General features: G+C 41.8%; 1 protein-coding gene across 4 annotated transcripts in view; it reads left to right on the forward strand.

Moving 5' to 3' along the window:
* The first annotated feature begins 10,045 nt into the window (after window positions 1-10,045).
* The window catches only part of LOC149309426 (reversion-inducing cysteine-rich protein with Kazal motifs-like), a 66,922-nt gene continuing 50,041 nt past the window's right edge, over window positions 10,046-26,926 (forward strand). The window contains exons 1-5 of one of the 4 annotated variants that reach the window (XM_089532431.1): window positions 10,046-10,148; window positions 12,091-12,149; window positions 15,854-15,928; window positions 21,086-21,122; window positions 25,968-26,053. In XM_089532431.1, coding sequence (XP_089388557.1) covers window positions 10,049-10,148; window positions 12,091-12,149; window positions 15,854-15,928; window positions 21,086-21,122; window positions 25,968-26,053 — 357 coding nt within the window. In that variant the 5' untranslated portion in view covers window positions 10,046-10,048. Of the gene's footprint in view, window positions 10,149-12,090; window positions 12,150-15,853; window positions 15,929-21,085; window positions 21,123-24,330; window positions 24,423-25,967; window positions 26,054-26,926 lie in introns of those variants that run through there. The other 3 variants (XM_089532432.1, XM_089532435.1, XM_089532434.1) reach the window with 3 other exon arrangements.

Consider the following 26,926-nt stretch of genomic DNA (forward strand, 5'->3'; position numbering starts at 1 on the left):
GATTTTTTTCTTTAAAGTAAATATGTTTGTGATTTCTTTGAGGAAATTGAAGTTTATGTTACTAATTGTGGCTATACTTGTTGTGAAGAGAGCTCTTTTTAGAAAAAAACAAAAAGCACAGCAATCGCTGAGTAGAGATGCCTGAGGAATTTGTTCCTTGTTCTGAGCTTCCAAACTAATGTGTGCATTGAAATACAGTTAACCTTTGGATTTGATACTTCTCTGAATTTTCCATAGCGTTACTTGGCTCAAAAATTCATTTTTAAACAATGAGACACATTTAGAAATGTGTCATTTGGGTCTGCATTGTCATCTCATGTACTATATTATACTGGACAGTTTTCTGCCTCATCCATAGTACAGTCAGGTGGAATGAGGAGGAATAAGTTATAAAGATCAAATGAATAATCTCTTCAATCACTTTGTTGACAGGATGGAGTGCATGGTTTCTTGAGCAGCTTACAGAGGCTCTTCTGACCCTCAGAACTGGGGACTAGTTCCTCTTAGCTTGAAGAGGCTTTGAGATTGAGAGTTGGGGTCAAACAAGGATCTGATACCTTTAATGAACTTCAGCAATCAGTTCACAAAAACAATATTGGCAGCACTGATTTGTGAAAATCATGTTAAAATGGGAAGGTCATTTAAATCTCCATCATAGTATGATGAACACACTGTCACATTTGCCACCTCCTGGTCAAAAATGTCACATTTATTTTGTTCGTTATTAAGAATCACTTAAGATGATTTGAGGGGAGCCCCTAATTAAAAATAGGGTATAACATTTGCCTTTTAGAAGAAGTTTAACCAATGATGTCTGGTAGTTCCATGTCAATGGATTCTGGCTAATCCAAACTTCAGTGCTGAACAGAGTGGACAGAGCTGAGCACTTTAATAGGTCCTTTAAAGTTAGGATTAAATCCTTGAATGGACAAGTGTCATGGATGTCACAAGCCACTATTGAGTCTAATATACATGTACAGGGTGTATTCAATTTTGCTGTTTGTAATTACTTTTTTTAATTGAATATGCCCAGTAGAATTCTGATAGGGAGCCAACAAAACTGGAATGTACACACAAGAAAGGGAGCAAACATCTTCATTACCTGTTATCCTCTTCAATTAAAACCAAGAAAGGACCATATTTCCAACAAATATTGATGGTGTTTTTCCCCCTATATCCCTTTTGCATTCGAATATTTGACCCAATAAAAGAGAGAAAGTACTGGATGACGCTTAGAAGACTCTTGTTACCCCCAGCAGCAGGTTTGAAAACCAACTATGAGAAAGAAAACTTGGTATAACTTCTCACTAGAATAAAGGGAAAACAAAATCTACAACAGCTAACTTCTTTGTATTGGAGCTAGACAAATTTCTGGTGAAATCATTAAGAAAAATTCTAACAAAGCCCAAGGGTACAACACTGGTCAACAGTACCAAGAAGCTTAAGACTAGAACTTACAAAACAACAACTTGCAGTTTTTATAGTAATGCTCTGTTTTAACTTCCTCTGATGACTTGGAAAACAGCCCTAACAGTTACCTGTAGTCTGTCTCTTCCCTTACTTTAGATCAGGGCTTTGCAACTGTGAAAGGCTGCTCCTGTCGAACAAAAAACAACAACAATTCCCCTCAAATGTCCTCTATGAAGACATTTTTCTCAGCTTGGTGCTATTGTAAGCCTAGAAAAGGCCTTTGTAACAAAAAAGGCCTCTCCTTGGCCTAATTTGGTCCAGGCATGCCAGAAAGGTAATGGAAACAGGCCTTTTAATGGATGTTCTGGGGCATTCCAGAACAAAACTTTCTTTGATGAGGATGATGATGATTATTATTATTATTATTATTATTATTATTATTATTATTATTATTATGCAAACATTATTTTTAATCTCTGGGGCCCAGGGGGCTTCAAAATGCAGTAGACATGCCCTCCACCCCCCTGGAGTGCATTGGGGGAGGGATGTTCTGGAGCAATTTTATCATTTAAAAAATAATAATGGGGGGGGGGGAATCCTTTGACCGCTAAGGGGGCCCTGGAGCCCAGGAAAATGTATCTGTTGGTGCAAGTGGTCCATGCACTTTGCCTATCCCTCTGGAGCCCTGGTTTAGACAAGCACGACAGATAAAGTCTGTACACCTAATCATCAAAACTATAGACATTACACGTTAGTCATCCAGAATATCTGGTGAGGGTGAGGTTATTGGTAAGATCAATATTTACAGTCTCATAACCAATCCACAAGATGGAATTAGAATTGTACAGTTGTAAGAGAACACAAGGGCCATCCAGTCTAACCCACTACCATCCAGGAATACACAAAGCATTTATGTGCCTTTGCTGAGGCTGAACCATGCTCACTGCTTCAACTCTCTACAGCCTTGCACTCCCTGCTCCATCTGCGTAGTCAAGGGCTGACCTTCCATCTCTCAAAGTGTATTTGTCAGCTATTGTAGCTAACCAGCCCCCTGGTTCACTGTCTGCTAAGCTCTTTATCTCACCTAACTTGAAGAGGTATTTCTCTCCATATGTGATTGGAGTCTATGCTGCAGAATTTTGAGCATAATTTTGCTTGCATGGGAAATTAATGTCCTATAGTTGCTGCAGGCTTTTATTTCTCCTTTTTTGGGGACTAGATATACATTGATAGTTTCCCATCTGTTGGTCACTGTTTTGTTTTTCATATTTCTGGCATATTTTAGTTATCACTACACTTGATTCTGTCTGTGTGAATTGTAGCAATTCCATTGGAATATCATAGAATCGCAGAGTTGGAAGAGACCACAAAGGCCATCCAGTCCAACCCCCTGCCATGCAGGAAATCCAAATCAAAGCATCCCCGACAGATGGCCATCCAGCCTCTGTTTAAAGACCTCCAAGGAAAGAGACTCCACTACACTTTGAGGGAGTGTGATCCACTGTCAAACAGCCCTTACTGTCAGGAGGTTCCTCCTAATGTTCAGGTGGAATCTCTTTTCCTGTAGCTTGCATCCATTGTTCCGGGTCCTGTTCTCTGGAGCAGCAGAAAACAAGCTTGCTCCCTCCTCAATATGACAACCTTTCAAATATTTAAACAGGGCTATCATATCACCTCTTAACCTTCTTTTCTCCAGGCTAAACATCCGCAACTCCCTAAGTCGTTCCTCATAGGACATGGTTTCCAGACCCTTCACCATTTTAGTCGCCCTCCTTTGAACACGCTCCAGTTTCTCAATGTCCTTTCTGAATTGTGGCGCCCAGAACTGGACACAATATTCCAGGTGGGGCATGGCCAAAGCAGAATACAGTGGCACTATTACTTCTCTTGATCTAGACACTATACTTTTATTGATGCAGCCTAAAATTGCATTGGCCTTTTTAGCTGCCACATTGCACTGTTGACTCATGTTCAACTTGTGGTCTACTTGGACTCCCAGATCCCTTTCACATGTAGTTTCATTCAGCCAGGTGTCCCCCATCGTATATCTGTACATTTTATTTTTTTTGCCCTAAGTGCAATACCTTACATTTCTCCATGTTGAATTTCATTTTGTTAGCTTTGGCCCTTCTTTCTATTCTATTCAGGTCATTTTGAATTTTGATCCTGTCCTCTAGGGTATTTATTAGCTATTCCTCCTAATTTGGTGTCGTCTGCAAATTTGATAAGTATGCTCCCAATTCTGTCATCCAGGTCATTGATAAAGATGTTGAACAGCACTGGGCCCAGGACAGAGCCCCATGGGACCCCACTGGTCACTTCTCTCCAGGATGAAAAGGAGCCATTGTTGAGCACCCTTTGGGTTCGGCCGGTCAACCAATTACAGATCCATATAACAGTTCCTTTGTCTAGCCCACATTTTACAAGCTTGTTTGCAAGAATGTCATGGGAAACCTTGTCAAAGGCCTTACTGAAATCAAGATATACTATATCCACAGCATTCCTTTCATCTACCAAGCTGGTAATTTTATCAAAGAAAGAGATTAGATTTGTCTGGCATGACTTGTTTCTCTGAAACCCATGTTGAGTTTTTGTGATTATGGCATTGCCATCTAGATGTTCACAGACTCTTTGTTTAATTATCTGCGCTAGAAACTTTCCTGCTATTGATGTCAGACTAATTGGACGATTATTGTTGGGATCCTCTTTTTTCCCCTTTTTGAAGATAGGGACAACGTTTGCCCTCCTCCAGTCGGCTGGGACTTCTCCTGTTCTCCAGGAGTTCTCAAAGATTATTGCTAATGGCTCCGATATTACATTTGCCAGTTCTTTTAATACCCTTGGATGGAGTTCATCTGGTTCTGGAGACTTAAATTCATTTAGATTAACAAGGTGTTCCTCTACTATATCTTTACTTATTCTGTACTGAAATTCCCCTAGTCTGTCCTCTGCTCCATTATCCTCAGGTTGAGCACCCTTTGCCTTTTCTGAGAAGACTGAGGCAAAGAAGGTGTTGAGTAATTCTGCCTTTTCTCTGTCCCCTGTTAACATTTTGCCATCTTCTCCACGTAGTGGCCCTACCATTTCCTTCTTCTTACTTTTGCTGTGGACATATCCAAAAAAGCCCTTTTTGTTGTTCTTAACCTCTCTAGCAAGTCTGAGTTCATTCTGTGCTTTAGCTTTTCTGACTTTACCCCTACACATGCCTGATGTTTCTTTTAATTCCTTTTTAGTGATTTCCCCCTTTTTCCATTTCTTATACATGCTGCGTTTAAATTTTACCTCAGTTGAAGGTTCCTTAGTCATCCATCCTCGTTTCTTGAGACACCTCCCGTTTTTCTTTCTCACTGGAACTGTTTGAAATTGTCCCTTCAGTATCTCCCTTTTGAGAAAGTCCCATCCGTCCTGAACTCCTTTATCTTTTAGTATTTCTGACCACAGGATCGCCCTCAATACTTCTCTAAGTTTACTGAAATCCGCTCTCCTAAAGTCTAGGATGCGTGTCTGACTCTGCCTGACTTCTCCTTTCCACTGTATAACAAACTCCAGGAGAACATGGTCGCTTCCACCTAATGATCCCACCACTTGCACTTCATTAACCAAGTCATCCTTGTTGGTTAGGATCAGATCTAAAATAGCTGATCCCTTTGTTGCCTCTTCTACCTTTTGGACAATGAAATTGTCTTCCAGGCAAGTTGTCTTCTTGGCGATTTATTCTTCCCAATATCTTTTATTGAAGCTTCCAGCTTTCAGGACAATTAACGTATACATGATTTTTATATGGGGTGTGTTATTTAGTTATGCTTTAACTTTTGTGTGTTTTAATGTTAATTTTATCCTGTTTTAACTAGATGATTATAATTTTTTTAAAAAATTCTTATTGTAAAGTTTTAATTTTTTTTTTATCTTGTGAGCTGCCTTGGGTACCTTTCTGGGAGAAAGACAACATTAAAATTAATTAATTAATTAATTAATTAATTAAAAGATCTTTCTAATGGTTCTTCCCCTGGTGGAGACAATGAAAGGTCTACCTTTCCTGCCTATTGGACCCAGTAAGAGAAGCAACCTATCCAAAGGATGTTTGTTTGTCCCTTCTCAGCTGGAAATAAACAGAGGGGCAAAACAGACAGTCTCTTTGCACTGGCTTTGGGGTGGCATCAGAGTGCGGCATTTATACCCCTGAACCCAGAGTCATGTGGACTGACTGCACACATGCCAGCTTTGCAACGTTCCAGCAGCATAGTGTTTATATGTCACACACCGCAGGAATGCTGCAAAGCCACAATGGCACCAGAAGAGACGGCTTTTTTGCCGGCTCAAAAATGAGCAGCATTTTGCCTCTTTTTGGGCCAGCAAAAAGCCAGGTCAGGACCACAGGCTGTGGTTGCTGCAGCCCTAATCCATTTTTTTCAGCTGTCCCTTCAGGGTCATTGTTTCAGCCCGTATTTCTTAAAGGTAAAGGAGGGTCTTCATGAACACTCCACACATGACCACTCTGCACATAAAGAATCAATGGGGGAGATGAGATTTTAGAAGGAGCTCCATGGAATCGTATAGAATCCACTTACCTATCATCAGCGGCCTCTGCACTTGCCACTGACCTATGGCATTGGTGCTTGGGTAGATGGAGAAGGACAGCTTGGCTTAGCTCAGCCAACATTGTCCCCAGGCTTTAGTTTTATTTTTCAATAATGTTTTGAAGTGTTCCTCTGTTGCAGAACCACTCTGATAAGGAGGGAAGAAGAATGATAAGGAAGGGAGAAGAAACACACCTTGGTTTGACTGAGGGATACAGACAGAAGGAATCAAACCCCTCATTTTATTTTGTGTGAAAAAGGATGCATTTTCAACCTGAAATTCTTAAACTTGCATAAACAACCATTCAATCTGTTTACTGTTAAGATCAATGACCACATTCAGACAAACATCATCCCATCCTTGCACTAAAATACACTAAAATAGAGTGTCAAAGAAGCAAATTATTAATAAATGTAATGTACTACTGGGAATGAAAGGATAAAGACACAAGGTTATAAATTAAAGAACGTAGTTCCTGGTGGATATAACATGTTTCAGCACAAAAAATAGCTACTCTAAGGGATTGGAAGGAAGAGGACTTTACACAAAATACATATAATTATCCATAACATCTTGAGTAAAAGAGTTCAATATGTTTTCATATGTTGTGATAAAAGGGATGATACATGAAAACAATTTTTCTCTCTCCCCAATCACGGGAGTATTTGGCAGCATGGCAGGGGATTGTTTTGTTCTCTCTCTTCCAGACCTTTTTGAAGGATGAATCTTTAAGCAGGTCAAAGTAAAGGCTTTATGATTATAGTGGATGGAAATCGCATTAAATTAGTTTGGTGATATGTAAAATGGAATGCTCTGTCGGTGTAATTTGAAGTTGTGCCTTGATCATCATGTTGGGGTTTGACATAAGTGACACGTTTCCTGAGAACTGTGCTGGCTACTAGATATGGTGACCTCTAGACAGCTCATATAGTTGAAGCACTGAAGACAAGGCTTGCCTCCAAAGTCATTTTAAAGTCCATTAAATGGACTAAATAGTTGAAAAAATTGTGGTGGTATGGTGGTGGATGTCCAGGCAGTGGTAATGGTAAACCTCCAGGGCCTGTAACTAATAGACTGCCACTGGCCAATCACCCAGGTTATGGTGACAATACATATTACCCAGAACTTGGAAGAATTATTTGGTAACGTTAAAGTTTAGAAATTAGTCCATTACCACAGGTACTAATAGTGAATAATTAACTCACTGTTGTTAGTTTTGTGACAGATTGTGGGATTTATAGAGAATAACACAGAGGTGATCAAAGCTGACCCTGGAGACACGTTTTGTTGCAGCCACTTATTAAAGTGCTCTTTTATTTGTTTGAAAGCAGTGTGTTCCTAAATTGGATTTTCATCCCTGGAACAACAAAGGCAGATGGACTACAATCCTACAATAAAGTGTTGCCGGGGGGAAGTAGGACTTCAACACATCTTGAAACTGACAGGTTGGGACCTTGAAGAGCAACTCTTCCAAAATATTTATTTGCATTTTTTCACTAATCCGTCTCTCTCTTCTTTTTTCTATCCTTTCTTGTCCTCACCAATATGTACATTGTTTGCTTATCCTTCAAAGGCTTTGTTTGTAAAAAGTTAATAAGGAGTTTTTAAACAAATATTATTTATTAATACTTCATATAAAAATATTGTTCTTGATTTTTCTCATATATCCATTTTCTTCCCTTCCCCTTCCGTAACCCAACATTTATTTCTTCGTATTGTTGTTATGATTTACAGTATCTGTTAATACTTATTCATCTTTCAATATATGTGTCCTCCTTCCTCTCACGTTTCAGCTACATCTATCTTATTTAGAACAAAAATGACTATGGCCTGTTACAGACTGCCAAAATAAAGCTGCTTTGGGTCTCTTTGGAGGTATGCTGTTTAAATGATGCATGCATCCTAAGAATCCAGAAGCTGCACCAAAGCTGCACTTAGGAAAAGCTTAGGAATGGAGTGTGGCTTTGGCACGACCTCCGGACTCTTAGGACCCATGCATCATTTAAACAGCATACCTCCAAAGAGACCCGAAGCAGCTTTATTTTGGCAGTCTGTAACAGGCCAATGTTCTTATTTTGCAATACTTTTCATTTTTTGTATAAAGAAACCTACTTTTTATTATATCAGAAATCCATCTCTTGAGCATTTTAAAGGGACACAGGCAAATGCCGCAGCATATTTTTGCTCCAAAGGAGATGTTTGAGGATAAGTGTTGCCTCCCTTTTAGGGTGTCACCAGGCGCGGCCTGCGCTCCCTTACTGCCACCACTGCCTAGGACTTCTTCCTTTCTTAAATCCAGACACACAAATGGGTCCTAGAAAAGATTAAACCTGAAATCTCCCTGGAAGCTGAGGCTATTAAGGCCATATCTTGAGAAGGCATAATAGCATCATAGAGTTGGAAGAGAGCGCAAGGGCCATCCAGTCCAACTCCCTGCATGGCTGACTGGAAAAAACAATGATGCTAGGAAAGGTGGAGGGAAGGAGAAAGATAGGAAGGCTGCAAGCTAGATGGATGGACTCTGTTAAAAGGTCATGGATATGAATTTACAGGGGCTAAGCAAAGCAGTGGAGGACAAGGAGTCTTGGAGATGTTTTATCCATGGTGTTGCCATGAGTCTGGGTAGACTTTAAGGCAGTTAGCAACTACAACAGTTGTCTTTCTGCACTCATGTGCTGCATCTGCACTGGAGAAACAATCCGGTTTGAGACTGCTTTATGTGTCCTAGCTCAGTGCTATGGAATTCTAGGAAGTGTAGTTTTGTGGGACATCCAGTCAGAGAACTCTGGCACCACAATAAACGACACTTCCTAGAATGCCACAGCGTTGAGCCAGGGCAGACTAAGTGGTGTCAAGCCGGATTATTTCTGCAGTGCGGATTCAGCCTTTCTAAACTATGCTCCAAAACACATTGAAGGAATAATCCATTTTGAGACCACTTTAACTCCCCTGGTTCAGTCTAGGGAATTCTGGGAATTGTAGTTTATTGTGGCATGGCCAGAGACACAAGTTCCCAGGATTCCCTGACAGCACTGAGCCAGGGCAGTTAAAGAGGTCCCAAACTTGATTATTTCTGCAGTGTGTTCTGGAGCCAGGTCCTAAGGACATGGTTCTTCTGGTTCCCCACCGACTGGGCTTCAAGGGGTTAAATCTGTTCCTCACACTTCCTCTCAAACCCTGTGGTAACCCTCTCCAGATGACACTGGGGCTGCCTCACGCTAAGCACTGAAGGGGGAGGAGGAGAAGCCCCTTCCTTTGTCCAGGTTCCCTTTATTCTCCTCAGAGGGAGGAGGCTCCGCCCACATCTCTATTCTCAGAGGGAGGAGGCGGGGCAGAGTGGTCCGGCCCCGCCCACATCTCTATTCTCCTCAGAGGGAGGAGGCGGGGCAGAGGAGGCAGGCTCCGCCCACATCTCTATTCTCAGAGGGAGGAGGCGGGGCAGAGGGGTCTGGCCCCGCCCACATTTATTCTCAGAGGAAGGAGGAGGAGGCGTGACGTAGAGGGGACTGGCCCCGCCCACATCTCTTTATTTCTCCTCAGAGGAAGGAGGAGGAGGCGTGACGCAAAGGGGACGGCCCCGCCCACATCTCTTTATTCTCCTCAGAGGAGGATGAGGGGCGTGACGAAGAGGGGGCTGGCCCCGCCCACATCTCTTTATTCTCCTCAGAGGAAGGAGGAGGAGGCGTGACGCAAAGGGGACGGCCCCGCCCACATCTCTTTATTCTCCTCAGAGGAGGATGAGGGGCGTGACGAAGAGGGGGCTGGCCCCGCCCACATCTCTTTATTCTCCTCAGAGGAAGGAGGAGGAGGCGTGACGCAAAGGGGACGGCCCCGCCCACATCTCTTTATTCTCCTCAGAGGGGGATGAGGGGCGTGACGAAGAGGGGGCTGGCCCCGCCCACATCTCTTTATTCTCCTCATAGGGGGAGGAGGGGCGTGACGTAGAGGGGGCTGGCCCCGCCCATATCCCCACATCCTTTCAAGGGTAGGCGGGACCAGCGAGGTCTGACGGCCAATAGGGAGGCGCAAGAGCTGGCTGCTGAATAGCGGGGAGCGAACCATGGCGACGCTCGCTCTCCCTCCGCAGCGGGGGACCCTTCGTGAGGCCCTTTTGGCGCTCCTGCTTCTCCTGCCGCTGCTTCTGCTCCCGGGCGTCGCTGGTGAGCGTCGCCCATTATCCCTCCCTTTGGAAGTAAAAGGTTCGGAGGGAGGGGCGGGGGGGCTCTTGGTCGCAGCGGGGCGCGCTCCCGAGGCGTCGGCGGCGCGCCTGAGGAGAGGCCAGAGCGCGCGCGCCTTTTTGGGGGCATTAACTCGTTGCCTCACTTTCTGCTATGGAATTCTGGGAGTTGGAGTTTGTTGTGGGCCTGCCTGAGAATTCTGAATGCCCCTCCTTAAAACTGCCAATCCCAGAATGCAACAGGAGGCAGCTAGAGCAGTCAAAGTGGAATAATAGTACCACTTTAAGAGTGTAGTGTGATAAACATCTTTGCTTACTTTCAGCATGCCTTTTTTTCCTGTTGAAGTTGCCCAGGTGTTTCTGGCTTTGGATGGCTTCTCTGCGCATTCTCACAGAGCCATAGAGTTGGAAGAGACCGCAAGGGCCATCCAGTCCAACCCCATTCTGCCATGCAGGAAATCCAAATCAAAGCATACACATCAGATGGCCATCCAGCCTCCCTATAAAGACCTCCAAGGAATGAGACTCCACTACACTCCGAGGGAGTTTGTCCCACTGTCGGACAGCCCTGACTGTCAGGAAGTTCCTCCTGCAGCTTGCGTCCATTGCTTCGGATCCTAGTCTCTGCAGCAGCAGAAAACAAGCTTGCTCCCTCCTCAATATGACATCCCTTCACATATTTAAACAGGGCTATCATATCACCTCTTAACCTTCTCTTCTCCAGGCTAAACATCCCCAGCTCCCTCAGTCGTTCCTCATAGGGCATGGTTTCCAGACCCTTCACCATTTTAGTCGCCCTCCTTTGGACGCATGGCTCCAGTTTGCTGAGTCCTTGATGTCGTGGGAGGTTTGCACTATATGGGTTTGTAGTTGTGTGGCCAGAAACTTGTTCAGGTCATATCTGGGGGATCCAGTGGCGCATACTGTGGGTTGGAGTGGAGTAGAATCCTTGGCCTGATACAGACAGGCCAAAATAAAGCTGCTTCAGGTCACTTTGGAGGTATGCTGTTTCAATGATACATGCGTCCTAAGAGTCCAGAAGCTGCACCAAAGTCATGCTCCGGTCCTAAGGACTGGTGTGCAGCTTTGGTGCAGCTTCCAGAGTCTTAGGACACATGCATCATTAAAACACCATACCTCCAAAGTGACCCGAAGCAGCTTTATTTTGGCCTGTCTGTTTGGGGCCCTTGTGTATCTTGGGAAGCCCATACCGTCTCGGTGGGAGAGCCTCAGATTTGTATGATTTGTTTTGTTTTATTTATATACCGCTATTCCAAAGATCATAGCGGTGAACAGCAAGTAAGCTAATTAGCAAGTAAGCTAATTTGCCCCCAACAGTCTGGGTACTCATTTTAGCTCCCTCCTCGGAAGGATGCAAGCCTGAGTTGAGCTTGGGCCCTTTTGCTGGTCTTGAACTCGCAACCTTTTGGTTTCGAGTGAATGGCTGCAGTACAGGCATTTAACCACTGGCTGAATTGAGGAGTTATTGATCAAGGTGTTAATTTCCCTGGTGATTTTATCGTTTTTTGGATATTGCAGGATTCAGGCGTTCCTTGATTTTTTGTCTGTATTGTTCTGTTTTCACGATCACTGTGGGAGAATGAAGATATTTCTGGCTCCGAATTGAGATGCTTTTTTGATTATGCTGCTGGGGGGTGGTTTTGCCTTGCACAGTTTTTCCTTCTTCTTCCTAGTATTCACTCCTTGGGTCCTACTTCAGCTTCTACAATGACTTATTCTGACATTTTGACTGGCTTAATTGCTCAGAGTAGCTGATTTTAGAGTTTCCAAAACAATGCTTAGAAGTTTGGATGTTAATTGTTTCAAGCAGAAATGGCATAAACATGGAAATCATGAACCTTCATCAAGCCGCTTAAAGATCACAAGTATTTGATTAATGCCAACTAATATTTGTTTCCTTACAGGTGCCTCATGTTGTTACCTTGCAAAGGGTAACTTAATGTGTCGAGATGTTTGTGAACAGGTGAGTGGTTCTGAACAACACCAGATTTAAAATTTGAACTTGCATGCGCATGATGTGTATAGCCATGCGAGAGAAACATATTGAAATTATATTTATGACATGAGCACTAAACTTATTAAATAAATAAATACAAACTTTAAAGCAATTTCAGTGTGAATAAAATGCCTTCCCTTGAATGATTTTGGCTCTTAAGGCTACATTATTTGTGAACAAAAATCCATATTTTAATTATTAATAATAATAATATGTTTTATTTATATACCGCTATTCCAAAGATCATAGCAGTGAACAGCAAGTAAGCTAATTAGCAAGTAAGCTAATTTGCCCCCAACAGTCTGGGTACTCATTTTAGCTCCCTCCTCGGAAGGATGCAAGCCTGATTCAAGCTTGGGCCCTTTTGCTGGTCTTGAACTCGCAACCTTGTGGTTTCGAGTGAATGGCTGCAGTACAGGCATTTAACCACTGCGCCACCAGGGCTCCTTTCCTTGATCTCTGAATGACATCCTGCATCTCATTATAATAGAAGACATTTACTGTATAGCTAGGCTGATGAGCAGACACTTTGGCCTGTTACAGACTGCCAAAATAAAGCTGCTTCGGGTCTCTGTGGAGGTATGCTGTTTAAATGATGCATGGGTCCTAAGAATGCGGAGGTCGCACCAAAGTCACATTCCATTCCTAAGCACTGGAGTGCAGCTTTGGTGCAGCTTCCGGATTCTTAGGATGCATGCATTTAAACAGCATACCTCCAAAGAGACCCCAAGCAGCTTTATTTTGGCAGTCTGTAACAGGCCTTTGTGGCTTTAAATAGATGAAATAGGAAATTGCACCTTTTTAAATACCTGTCATGTACAGACGATAAAAATTACTGTAGATGTCTCTAGAAGCTTATAGAGACTACTCTACTTTAATTGTCATGACTTTTCCCTAAAATCTTGAGAACTGAAGTTTGATGAGTATGTTGCAAGTTTAGTTCCCAGGATTTTTGTTAGAAAAGAATGATTTTTCCTTTTAAACCACTTTAGGTCTGGGGGAGAGTAGTGCAAGCAGAGATAGTTGTCTAGTTCAGAGATTCCCCATCAAGAAATCATCCTTGATACCTACATTTTTGGAAAATATTAATGATTTGTCTCTCACATCCTCGTTCCTATATCAGTTTTAGATTTCACAAATGCAAATGGGCAAATTGTCTAGTCTTGATAATTTAGAGGACAAAATCCAAAGAAAACCAACACAAGCACTGCTACTTTTGGGTGAGACAGCAACATGATCAGCTCTTTTTAATATCAACTAATAACAGACTAACAAGTAACAGAGGGAATGCAAAACATTTTCTGATAGTAAGCAGTTTGACAGTGGGCAATAATGGAATCTCCTTCAACAGAGGATTTTAAACATATGCCAACAATATGTGAGCAACAGTTTTCTGGGAGCGGCAGGGTGTAGCACAAAAAGATTACTTGTAGAGTCCCTTCCAACAGTGCAGCTCTATGATTCTACAAAAGAGGTACTTTTGAAAAGCCAAAGGACGATTGACTGAATGCACAGACATTGATCTTGAACAGCAGCATCTCCCGTTACCTAAAAGTTTCTTGGGTTTGTCATCAGTTTCAAGAACAGCTGGGGATGTGGAATCTCTAAAAAAACAAACTGAAGGGTTCTAACAAGGAAAATTTATGTGTGTAAAATATAACCGATTGAAATATAACCCACTTCCAATTACCAAAAGACACTACTTTGAAGAAATAAGGGATTAAATAAACCCTCAAGTAGAGAAGCCAGTGAAATTTCTAAAAGGGTATAAATACCCCACTAAAAATTGAGCAATAGCAAAGAATACATAATAAAGAATAAATATATAAAATATCCAACCTCAAGGACAGCTAAATCAAATCCTGGAACAAGAAAGCCAGTAAAGGTTTCTAAAAGGGTAGCATTACCCCACTAAGAGTTATGTAAATGTGAAAAATAAAATCATAAAATGATATTTAAACACTAAAGGCCAGACGCGTTTCAACCATAGTCTTCCTCAGTGGCCTGCAACTACTTAAAATATAATATATCTGCTCATCTGCTCCCACAATGTGTCTGTGCTCTTTCCTAGTCTCATTATTCTCCAAGCCTGGAGCAGAACAGTTCTCCTGGATGCTCTGCCTGCTGCCTTACAGCAGGGGTGGTAACATTTGGGTATTAGATAGCTATATTGCTCCCCCCAGGAGATCTTGGGGGCTTGCACCACCAAACTTAAATGCTGCAGTTTTTCTCTTTGAGCCATTTTAAGCCTAGGAATGATCTTTTTTTCCTATGTGGAAATGATCTGAAAGTCAACTTCTGGGTCACTTTCTCTTTAAAAAAGAAAGGACCTAAAATAAGCAAGGGAGCCAAAATATGCAGAAATAGGTACCAATAAAAGGTACTTGTGTTGTTATTTTTGTTTTAATTCTTCCTCTGGTGTTCAGTTGAGCCTTCAAGAAAGTTTGAAGTGAAGTACTGTTGGCCCTTCACATTCTGGGGCTTAGGGGTGCAAGACCCCCCATGAATGTGCAAAAACCTCAAATAACCCATCCCCAGGAAGCCAGCTAATGGGAGTGTGCACATTCCTCTCCCCCCCCCCCCCGCATCCTCCAGTCCCTTTAATTGGTTCCCTGCCCCTGTCCTGGGCAGATGGGTACCTGTCTTCCCTAGACAGCCGTCTACCTGGGAAAGGGGCTGGAATAATGCATCCTCTCCAAGTCTCTTTCCCAGGTGAATCGGTGCCTAGGGAAGGCAGTGATCTGACCGGGAAAGGGGTGGGGTTGGCCATGCACCCTTCCTGGCTTCTCCCTCCTGGGCTTTTTCTCTCTCCAGAGGAAAAGCCTGGGATGGAGGTGGAGTGCGTGTGCATGTGGCCTTGAACTCGCAAATAATCAAAACCACGAATGTCAAAGCCATGAATGTGGAGGGCTGACTGTAATTGCCAGAAGGCACACTACTTACTCTCTCTCTCTCTCTGTGGGGTCTCACGTGTGTGTGGAAGAGAAATCTCATGGAGTAGTGTCACAATTTACATTTCTTTTTTTAAAACTGAAGGCCTAGGCACATTTTGGCAATCTTGTAATGTGTGTGAGATTTTTTTTTTTTTAGAGTAGCCAGTCAATTCCTGTTCTAAATTATTTTTCCACTTCGCATTTTAATTTCTATCCTACCTCTCTTTTTGTTAATTTTTTTAACCTGGGCTCCTGACATCATGACAGCGATAATGGAGCATGTGTGCAGCATTGCTCAGGAACCTCAGTTTTTTCCTGTTTTTCAGTCTGATTTGCAGTAACCGTCTGCAAATTGCTTTAGTTTGCTTTTTCTGTGTAGAGGGTTGCAGCTCAAAAGGGGGTTTTGTGGCATTGCTTGGATCATGTAACTTCAAATATTGTCACTGCTAGTGCCACCTGCCATTGGTTTTGCTTTTTGCAACCCTCTAGCTTTGCCTACTGATGTAATTTCCACCTGTAGTTACCTCTCTTAACCTTAGCCCACTCAGCCTCAATGACTGATACAATGCTATTTAATATGCTTTGAGTTGTGTTCTGTAGTACATGATAGTGTAAGTTTGTCAAGATTTCTGTGCACATGGTTTTTTTTAGTTCCGAGGAATAAAGGTGTAGAATAATCTAGGTTGCTTACTTGGATTTTTAAGATGTTTTAATATTTCTTTAAAAATATTTTGACAGATTTTGGCCTCCAAGAGTGATTCTCATTTGAAACACCTTCTACAGCGTGCACCTGAATATTGTCCAGAATCAATGGTAAGTGTATCTGTGTTTGGTAAAACATGAGACTAAAGTTTGATTCCCAAACTTCGGACCTCCAGGTGTTCTGGATTTCCAACTCCCACAAGCACCAGCCAACTTGGCCAAGAGTCAGGAATTCTGAGAACTGAAATCAAAAACATCTGGAAGACAAATGTTCGGGAACCACTGGTCTAAAGCAACAACAACAAAAGATTTGAGCAACAAATTTCAAAAGTAAAATTTGTTTGTTTTCCTTGTTTCCTTATAAAACGTATGTATCGGTGGAATATTTTATACTATAGACATACATAGTATATAGTAATTACAGTGGACTGTGACTTGTGATAAAATAGATTTGCAGAGTCTTTGTAACTCTGTAATTTTCTAAAACAATTGTTTATTCTTTGTATGTGATAACCAACTGCATTCTTCAAGCATTTCAATTTAGACCAGAAACATACAGTTGAGAGACAGAACTGCTATAATGCTTTAAATGACAGTCCCAGAATAGGTTTTGGGTTTATTATTATAGGTTGTTCCCCACTTCTCAGTATATGGTTTCATTTTGCTTCTTTCCATCTTGTTTTCTAGACTTTTCAACACCTCTTATCTTTTTAAGACCTCATGGCTATTTTATATTTTGTGGTCCCACAAACTCTGCCAAGTGCCCAGATACTTGTTCTGTTCCCTTTTTCAATATTATTCAAGACATGGAGGGCATGAAGGAGAGTCATAAACAAGAAGCTGGGACATCCAGGCACAGCAGACAGTTGTGGCATAGAGGATTAAAGAGAAAAGAACTGCAGAGCCCCACTAACTCTTTAAGGCTAGAAAGGAGAGTGGAAACTTTTCTGGTTGACTCTTCTACTAGATGACAAGGAAGGTGATTAACTACAAGTATACATTTCTTGAATGACTTAATTTTCTAAATTTATCATTTAGTAGCTGTTACAAGAACTGGATTAACTTTGACAAGTCTTACTTCACTGATTTGCTAATTATTATTATTATTATTATTATTTACTGTATTTAATACCCCATTCTTCAGCCACAAAGGCTCTCAGAACGGCTTACAAATAGTTAATTAGACATTTCCCTGCCTCAGGCTTACAATCTAAAAACCAAGAAGGAAATGGCAGTGGAGGAGAATAAGTCCAGCAGTTCTTCTCTTCCTCTAAGGTCTGGACCATGGCAGATGACATGGAGGGAGGGCTCTTCTTCTTACTTTAGGGTAGGCCTGATGAAGCTGGGCTCGCCTTTCACTTCTTCTGAGGCCAAATGATGTCAAATGACATGGAGGGAAGGCCTTTAATTAATTTAATTAATTTAATTAATTAAAAAACCTTGTTGTCATTCCCAGCTTAATTCATTCCCAGCTTATAGTGATCCCAAGGTGAACCTGCCACAGAGTTTTCTTGGCATGTTTCTTCATAGGGGGTTTGCCATCCTCTGAGGCTGAGAGAATGTGACTTCCCCAAGGTCACCAAGTGGGTTTACATGGTTGATACAGGAGTCGAACCCTTGTCTGCAAATCATAGTCCATTGAGCAGACCACTACAACATCCATCATCCTATCTATTCATAAAAACATAAATAGCATTAATGGTCCAAAACGCACTGCAGAAATAATCCAGTTTGAGACTGCTTTAACTGCCCTGGCTCAGTGCTAGGGAATCTTGGGAATTGTAGCTTATTGTGACAGAAAAGGCTAAATGTCTCACAAAACCACAGTTCCCAAAGTTCCCTGGGACTGAGCCAGGGCAGTTAAAGTCATCTCAAACTGGATTATATCTGCAGTGTGTTTTGGACCCAAATGAATATAAAATAAACAGTCATAACAAAATTAATAGTACCATACAAAGCTGTGAGTTGAAGGTCATCAAAGGGAGAATTAAATATGTCTTCTTTGAGAAAGAGTTTTAGACAACCAAAGTCGCCACTGTGATTGCCCTCTCACGATTAGCTGCCTGATATCCTTTTCATTGTTAGCAGGATAGAGACAAAAGTATTTCCTGATGATCTTACTGTCTGGGTAGTTTTCTATGAGAGAAACCTTAAACTATCTGAAAAGTTGTTGTTGTTATATTCATTTATATCCTGCCTTCCCCACAAACCTGGGGCTCAGAATTGCTTACAATTTAAAAGAACAGCCTAATTAAAATACACAAAATAGAGGCAAAATAGAATTAAATTATTACAATATTAAAACAGATTACTTGTTAAAAGACTAAAATACTGTTAAAAAAGATAAAAGTGTTTAAAACAGTACACTTTAAAACAATAACAACACACAAGCTCATTCTTTAAAACCATTCTGTTTTAAAAGCCTGTCGGAATAAAAAAGTTTTAGCCTGCTGATGGAAGGACAAAGAGGGGGTGTTCTGGTCTCCGCAGGAAGTGAATTCCAAAGTCTAGGGGCAGCTATGGAAAAGGCCCTCTCTTTTGTGTCCACAAACCGTGCTTGTGATGGTGGTGGAATGACAAGAAGGGCCTCTCCTAAGGATCTCACAGTGCAGGCTGATTCATACTAGAAATGTGATGGCCCAGGAAAAAACCCAGAAAAATCAGGAAAAATCCAAGTTTTTTCCTGAAGCCTTTTTTGTTTTTTCCCCAAAAAAATTAAAAAAGGAAGAATGTTTTATTTTAGCATGATGAATAAAATCTTAAAGACAAGGTATTCATATATTCTCTAAATCATTTCTAAAAGCTATGTACACTATCAGATTATTCTAATTTCTCTGCACCGAATGAGGAGGACAAGCAAAGTCCTAGGTTACAAACTGAAGTCTCCAATGGAAGAACAAGATACGTTTCTTCCTTCAAGGGGCACTGAAAGAATCTGGTCTGTGTTTGGAAACACTCAGCTAAATCAAGAAATAAACTGACATGTGAAATGGTAAAGAAGCTTGTTTCAGTCTAGGTAAACCTTTGATTTTTTGATGTTCATGATAACTGTGATGATGACAAATATAATGAAGACGAAACAGAGACTGAAACTGATACTGATCACCAGGGCTGCATCCTCACTGCAGAACTAAGCAATCCAGTTTAACACCACTTTAACTGCTACTCAGTACTATGGAATTTTGGGAATTGTAGTTTTATGAGACATTTGGAATTCTCTGTCAGAGTTCTCATGCCACAACAAACTATAATTCCCAGAATTCCCTATCATTGAGCCATGCCCTCAAAGTGTCAGATTTGAATATTTCTGCAGTGCAGATACAGCCCAGAGCTTGGAAAATGAGTTTGATTAAATTTCATGCCTGTTCATTGAATCTTAGTCTCTCCTCCCTCCCACACACTTTCCCTTCCCTCAGTTTTATGGGAATACATGCTTTATGTCTATTTAATACTGTGGAGAAGAAATATAAGTATTTTTCTGTGTTACTAATGTTGATGGTTTCTTCTGTTTTTAATATATTTTTTCTTGCTCCACATAAACTAGCAAAATGAAAGAGGTTCCATACAGTTCAGGACTTTTACTCAATTTGTTATGAATATAAATAAATAAAAGTAAATTCTATTTGTAATAATTATTTGCATACACATTATTTTAATATACCAATTGTGATAATTTTATTCCAAATAAAATTGTACATAGTCATATCTTATCCTAAAATAACAGGGGTGACTTTCAGTCTGTAAAAAGTGCTCATGTTGCATTTTTTCAATTTTTTCTGAAAATTTCCATTGTGTTTCTGGACCCCCCTCCCCCAATGGCTTTAAAATTACAGGAAATTTTACATCTCTAGTTCATACAGAGAGCTCCAGTTTGTCAGATAGCCTGGACCTGAGCCCACATAAGGGTTTATAGGTCATAACCAGCACTTTGAATTGTGCCCGGAAACAAACTGGCAGCCAGTGGAGTTGTTTCAACAGGAGCATTGTATGGTCTCTGTAACTTGTTCCTGTGAACAATCTGGCTGCAGCTCTTTGGACCAGCTTTGGACCAGCTGCAGTTTCCGAACACTTTTCAAAGACAGCCCCAAGTACAGCTCATCACAGTAGTCCAAACAGGATGTAACTAAGGCATTTACCACCATTCCCATATCTGGCATCTTAAGGAACAGGCACAGTTACACAAGCTTTAGATATCCAAAGGCAGTCCTGGTCACTGCAGAAACCTGGGTCTCCAGGTTCAAAGCTGAGTCCAAGAGTACCCCCAAACTGTGGACTGCATCTTCAGGGGGAGTGTAACCTTATTTAACACAGGCTGAATCCCTATTTCCTGATCTGCCTTCTTACTGACCAGAAGCACTTCTGTCTTCTCTGGATTAAGTTTCAGTTTGTTTGCCCTCATCAAGACAGACACTGGTTTAGGACAGGGACAGCCTCCTTGTATTGAAGTGGAAAGAAGTAATAGAGTTAGCTGTCATCCACATATTGATGGCACCACACCCCAAAACTCCTGACAACCTCTCCCAGCAGTTTCATGTACAATGCGCCCCTGCGCCAGGCGCAGATGCATTTTACGCAGCTTCCAGCTTACACAGAAGCCACATGGTGAGTAAAACAATGGCGCATGTGCCTGTGGCATGCACATGCTCCACTGCCACACACACGCACCCCAATATTTCCTATGGGGCTTGAGCATAGGCGGATTTTCCCTTACGCGGGTCCCTCGCGTAAAGGGAGGGCCCACTTTATATATTAAATACCATAGTGGACAACACAGAACCCCAAGAGACTCCACAGGCCCATGGCCAGAGGATCAAGTAGGATTCCCTCAGTACCATATTCTGGGTTCACCCTTCCAGGAAGGAATGGTGTAAAACAGCATCTCCAAGTCCCATCCCTCAGAAGCGACCCAGAAGGATACCATGGTCGATGATATCAAAAGCCACTGAGAGGTCCAGCAGAACTAACAGGGCCCTCACTCTTCCCATCCAGTTCTCTGCTTAGGTCATCCACCAAGGTGACCAAAGCTGTCACTTTTTCATAGCCAGGTCTGAAACCAGATTGAAACGGATCTAGATAATCTATTTCATCCAGAAACCCCTGGAGCTGGGAAACCACCACATATTCCAATACCTTGCCCAAATATGGTCGATTGGACACTGGCCATGCTATGCTAAACTTCCACATGCACATATTTATTTTGTTATAATCTTTTAAAAAATGTTTGTCTTGTCACATGGTATCTTAGTAGTTATATAATTACTTTTTCAGGGAGAAGTTTGGGGCTGTATAAATTCTTCATTGCCAGGTAAGAGATATTTCTATACTTCAAGTTACATAGGACTAAGTGCTAGTGTGGCTTGTTTAAAATATGCATAAATAATATACAGTGGGACCTTGGTATCTGCAGACTTGCCATCTGCATATTTCAGCACCCGCAGCCAGCAAGGTTATGTTATCCGCCATTAGGGATAACTGGACAGAAGCCCTCCCTCCCTCTCTCCCTTCTCTTCCAAGGTTTCTGCCCTGGGCTTGGCTTTGGGGGCAGTTTGGAGGCGGAGGCTGGAAAGAGCCAGTGCCAGTACCGGGGCTTGGGTTTCGGAGCCTAGTAATTCTTTCCTGGGTGTTGGGCTGGGGGGGGGGGGCTCCAAGACGCAGCCCCAATACTGGCTCTTTCTGTCCAATGGGACTCCAGCTTCCGCCTCTGAACCACCCCCAAAGCCAAGTCTGGGGCAGAAGCCTTGGAGGGAGAGGGCAGGGGGAGAGAGGGAGGAAGGGAGGAAGGAATAGATGAAGGAAGGAAGATGGAGTAGTCCAGTTGTCCCTAATAGTGGCATGCCATGTGGCCGCTCTGCATTAGGGACAACGGGACTTGAATATCCGTGGATTTTGGTAATCATGGGGAAGGGTCCGGGATGTATCCCACAAAGATACTGAGGGCCGACTGTACATGAGTCTAATATGCACTCTAGAAATAATGCAGTTTGACACCTTTTTAACTGCCATGGCTCAGTGCTATGGAATTCTGGGATTTGTAATTTTGTAAAATATTTGCCATCATTGTCAGAGAGCTCTGGTACCACAACAAACTACAAAACCCAAGATACCATAGCATTAGAGATGACTTAAAACCCCCGTTTCTCACAGTGCCCCGGCAAAGCTCTGCATTGCCTCTGAGAGAGGCATTCCCTTTGACCCCCCCTCCCCCCAAGCTCTGAGACCTGTCTGTCAATTTTGTTGGGGAAACTGAGTTTTAAGCCATCTCTATTTTATACCCTTTTCCTCCCACTACCTGGGCACATCCCTGCATTGCCTATGAGGGAGGCTTTTCCCTCAACCCTTTTCAAGTTCTGAGACTTCTCTGTTGATTTTATTACACACAGTGCTGTTGCTGCTCCTCTCCCCCAGCTCGAGTCAGGAGGAATGGGGGGCAGTGCCCTTTGCTCCAACCATGTATACACAAGCCCCAGTCTCGCCACCACACTCTGACATTCACTTCCTTCTCTTCCTCTCTCCCTCCCATGTAGTCTGACACTGAAGGGGATGCTGAAAAGTGTTCCAAGCACCTCCTCTCTTTGGAGGGTGAGCTAATCAAAGCCTGAGGTTGGCACTGCCCCTTGAGAAACTTTAAAAAAACAAAACAAAACAAAAAGAGAAACTGTTACATCTCCTGGCATGCCCCCACTGTTTGAGAACCTAGGTATTATACTATTGTCAGCTGTGGTGGTCCAGGTAGAGATTTCCAAGTGGGTTGTGAAGACACAGGTTTGCTGTTTGGTGGGACGTCTAGACTCAGCTTTGAACCTGGAGGCCCAGATCTCTGCAGTAATTAGGAGTGCTTTTGCACATTTAAAACTTGTGCACCAACTGCACCCATTCTTTCAGACACCGAATCTGGCCTCAGTCATACATGCGTTAGTTACATCCCGTTTGGACTACTGTAATGTGCTATACTTGGGGCTCCCTTTGAAGAGTGTTCGGAGACTGCAGCTGTTCCAAAGAGCTGTAGCCAGAGTGTTAACAGGGGCAGGTTACCAAGACTACCCAACATCCCTGTTGAAACAGATCCACTGGCTGCCAGTTTGTTTCTGGGCACAATTCAAAGAGCTGGTTATGACCTGTAAAGCCCTATATGGCCCAGGACCAGACTATCAGACAAATTGTATCTCTCTGTGTGAACTGGTGCGGGCTCTGAGATCCTCAGGAGATGCCCTTCTCCCAGTCTCACCACCATCACAAGCACAGGCGGTAGGGACATGATAGAGGGCCTTTTCCATGGCTGCCCCTAGACTCTGGAGCTCACTTTCCAGGGAGACCAGAATGGCCCTCTCCTTGTTGTCATTCTGCAGGCAGGTTAAAACCTTATGCAGTCAGGTTTTTAAAAAAGAAAGTTTTAAAGAATGAGTTGGGGCATTGTATTGTTTTAAAGTTTTTAAAACATTTTTGTCCTTTTAAACTATATTTCATTCTTTTAATGAGTAATCTGTTTTAATATCATAATAATTTAATTCTGTTTTAAAGTATCAGTTGTTTTTAATTGTACTGTTCTTTTAATATTTTGAGGTGCTCTGGGTCCCATCCCAGTTTTGGGAAAATAATGTGATACAAATAAATATTTAATAATAATTGTCCAAGCAATACACCTTACAATCTTGCCAAGAAACCCCTTTCAGCTGTCATCAGAGCTCATTCCACCAGATCAGTTTCAACATCTAGCTTTTCTTAGGCCTGTTACAGACTGCCAAAATAAAGCTGCTTCGGGTCTCTTTGGAGGTATGCTGTTTAAATGATGCATGCATCCTAAGAATCCGGAAGCTGCACCAAAGCTGCACTCCAGTGCTTAGGAATAGAGTGTGGCTTTGGCGCGACCTCCAGACTCTTAGGACCCATGCATCATTTAAATAGCATACCTCCAAAGAGACCTGAAGCAGCTTTATTTTGGCAGTCTGTAACAGGCCTTTGTGTTGCTTTCCTACCTGAGGTTTGCAGAGCTGGGTCCCAGCCCTTGAGGTTCATCAGACACTACCATTTGGACTCTAGGATTATAGAAGACGTATCCTTTGATCACAATTTGGAGCCGGCCCTCCAAATTCACAGATTCTTTATCCATGGATTCAACCATCCACAGCTTGAAAATATCCAAAAAGATATAAATTCCAAAAAGCAAACCTTGATTTAAGCCTTTTTATTTAATGGGTAATGGGAATCGACAGATTTTGGTAGTTAACAAGGGATCCTGGAACCAAATCCAGCAGATAACAAGGACCCACTGTATTATGGTCTTTATGATGTGACCTGATCAGTGGTAAGTTTTTCATTTACTTATATGTGTGAGACACAGAAACAATGATGAAAAACAACAGGTTCTTCAAGTGGTCATCTGTTCTCTCACTCAGACCACCCTACCTCCCCTCTCTTTCAGGTCCCAGTACATTTGTACATCCAGGGAGGAGAGTAGCCTGGTGGAATGTATGGTGCAGGGGAGGGGGTGGGTGGGTTTCACACCATGGCTTCTCAGTTCTGGAATTTTCCAAAGGGGTTTCTGCACAGGTGTGGAAACCCATTTGTGTGTGAGCAGAGATGCCCACTCGAAGAACCACAGTTACAGGTAAGCAATTTGTTCTTTTGCTAATACAGTAATCTAGCCATTCAGACATTTTTGCTGGGAATAGGTTTAGCTATTTTACATGTCTGCACTGACATGCAAAAAGAGTTGAATAGTTCTAAACAGATGGGGCATTGTGGAAAAGATTAAATTCGGGGTGCGTATCAGAGCAGGATGTTGTTAGTTCAAGGTCTCTTTGCATTGCAATGTAACAAATGCCGTAAGTTGTCACATAGCATGTTTTGATGTCATTTTTAAAACCCTTGTTGATTCTGTATGGGATTTTGATCTTCTTCCAAGAACAACAATCTTAGACTTTTCAGAGTTGATATTTAGTTATTCCAGTGAAATCAAAGGGGCTTGTTTCAAAGTAAATATGTTTACTTTAAATCTGGAATTTGATCCTAATCTTGTAAACTATAAAATATGTCCCACTGAATTTCATGGGTTTTATTTCAGCATTAGCAGTATTAGGCACTATATTTCCATGATGGTGAATTGCATGCCCCTGTGAGGCAAGAGGCTATGTTGCTGGTAGCACTGCTACTGATAGTGTCTCCCACATCAGGCAGACTTTGAATATAGTTAAAGATTTTCTATACCTTTGAGTATAGAATTGAGCTATGAGGTATAGCTCAATTATTAATCAGAATGGAGGTTGTATTAAAAAAAAACCAGAAGACGATTGGGGGTGTATCTACACTGTAGAAATAATGAAGTTTGACACAAATGCAAAAGTCTATCTTATGGCATTTTGGGATTTGTAGTTTTACAAAGTCTTTATCCTTTGTCAGAGTGCTGGTGCCTCACAAAGTTACAGATCCCAGGATCCTGTAGGATGGGGCAATTGCAGTTAAAGTGATATCAAACTGCACTAATTCTGCAGTGTAGATGCCCCTAGGACTTGGCAGGGAAACTGTAAAGGAACCAGACAAGATTTTCAAGTGTAAAGATATATAATTGGATACCAAAGTCAGGATTGTCCATGCCATTGTATTTCCAATTTGTGTGTATTTCTATGTACAGCTGGGAAAGCTGGACAACGAAGAAAGCTGGGTTGGGAGAAAATCAACTCATTTGAAATGTGTTGTTAAAGGAGAGTTATGTTAATATCATAGACAGCCAAAAAGGCAAGTAAATGGTTCCAACTGCAAATCAAGTCTGAATTCCTTCTAGAAGCTAAGATGACTAAACTGAGACTATTTGTACATAGCATGAGGAGACATCACTCATTAGAAAAACCAATGATTGGAAGGAATTAGGAAACTAGGAAGATTCCATTGCAGGTGGCTAGATTCAAGGAAGTTATGGTCTTAAGTTTGCAAGACCTGTGCAGGGCTGTTGACTTGGAGACTTGGAGATCTCTCACTCCGTAAAGTTGACTTTTTTAAAAAAAAGTCTTTAAAATGTGAAGCTTGGGGTAAAACATTTGAAAGTATCTTTGATATATGAATGAAATTCCCTGGTACAGGGATGCTTGCTTCTATGTTATCTCTTGGCTACTGAATAATAGTTATACTGTGTCTATTTTGTAACTTTTCTTTCAAGGTGTTTTGAAGAAATCTGATGGCTGGGTCGGGTTAGGTTGCTGTGAGTTAGCTATTCTTTTTGAATGTCGACAGGCATGTAAACAAGTAAGTTTTTTAAATGCACTGATACGAGTAAAATAGATGTTTGCTGATTGATATAGCTTATGTTGATATTGTAAACTGCCCCCTAGTTTACCCCAACTAATGGCGACCCTGTGAGGAGATATTTCTAAGATCTCTTATCCTCCACTTAGGTCCTACAGATTCAGTCCTGTGTCCTCCTGATTGAGTCTTTCTCTCTGGTGTGCAGTCTTCCTCTCTTTCTGCTACCCTCTACCTTTCCTAGCATTATTGTCTTTTTAAATAAGTTGTTCCTCTCATGATGTGGCCAAAGTACAACAGCCTCAGTTTGATCATCTTGGCTTCCAAGGAGATGTCAGGATTAATCTGTTCAAGGATCCATTTGTTTGGGTTTTTTTGGCTGTCTGTGGTATCCTCAGCACTCTTCCCCCTGCACCACATCTCAAATGAGTTGATTTTCTTCTTATCTGCTTTTTTCACTGTCCAGCTCTCACATCTATACATGATATGGGGAATACAGTAGCTTGGATGAGTCTAACTTTACACTAACTTTAGTGCTCAGATGTATATCTTTACTCTTTATAATCTTGTCTAGTTCTTCCATAGCTGCCCTTTCCATTCCTAGTCTTAATTCTTGACTGTAGTCACCATTCTGATCAATGTTTGATTCTAGGTATGGTGATTCAACTATTTTGCTTTCTCATTGTCTAGATTGAATTTATGGGTTTCTTCCATAGTCATTATTTTTATTTTTTTATGTTGAACAGTAAGCCTGCCTTTGCACTTTCTTCTTTGACTTTCCTTAGTAATTGTTCCAAGTCTGTGGTGTTTTTCCCTGGTAACATGGTGTAATCTGCATATCTAAGATAGTTAATGTTCCTTCTTCCTATCTTTACT

The sequence above is a fragment of the Sceloporus occidentalis genome, unplaced genomic scaffold (assembly GCF_023333645.1).
Source record: "Sceloporus occidentalis isolate IW3139 unplaced genomic scaffold, rSceOcc1.0.p SCAF_7, whole genome shotgun sequence".
Taxonomy (NCBI): Eukaryota; Metazoa; Chordata; class Lepidosauria; order Squamata; family Phrynosomatidae; genus Sceloporus; species Sceloporus occidentalis.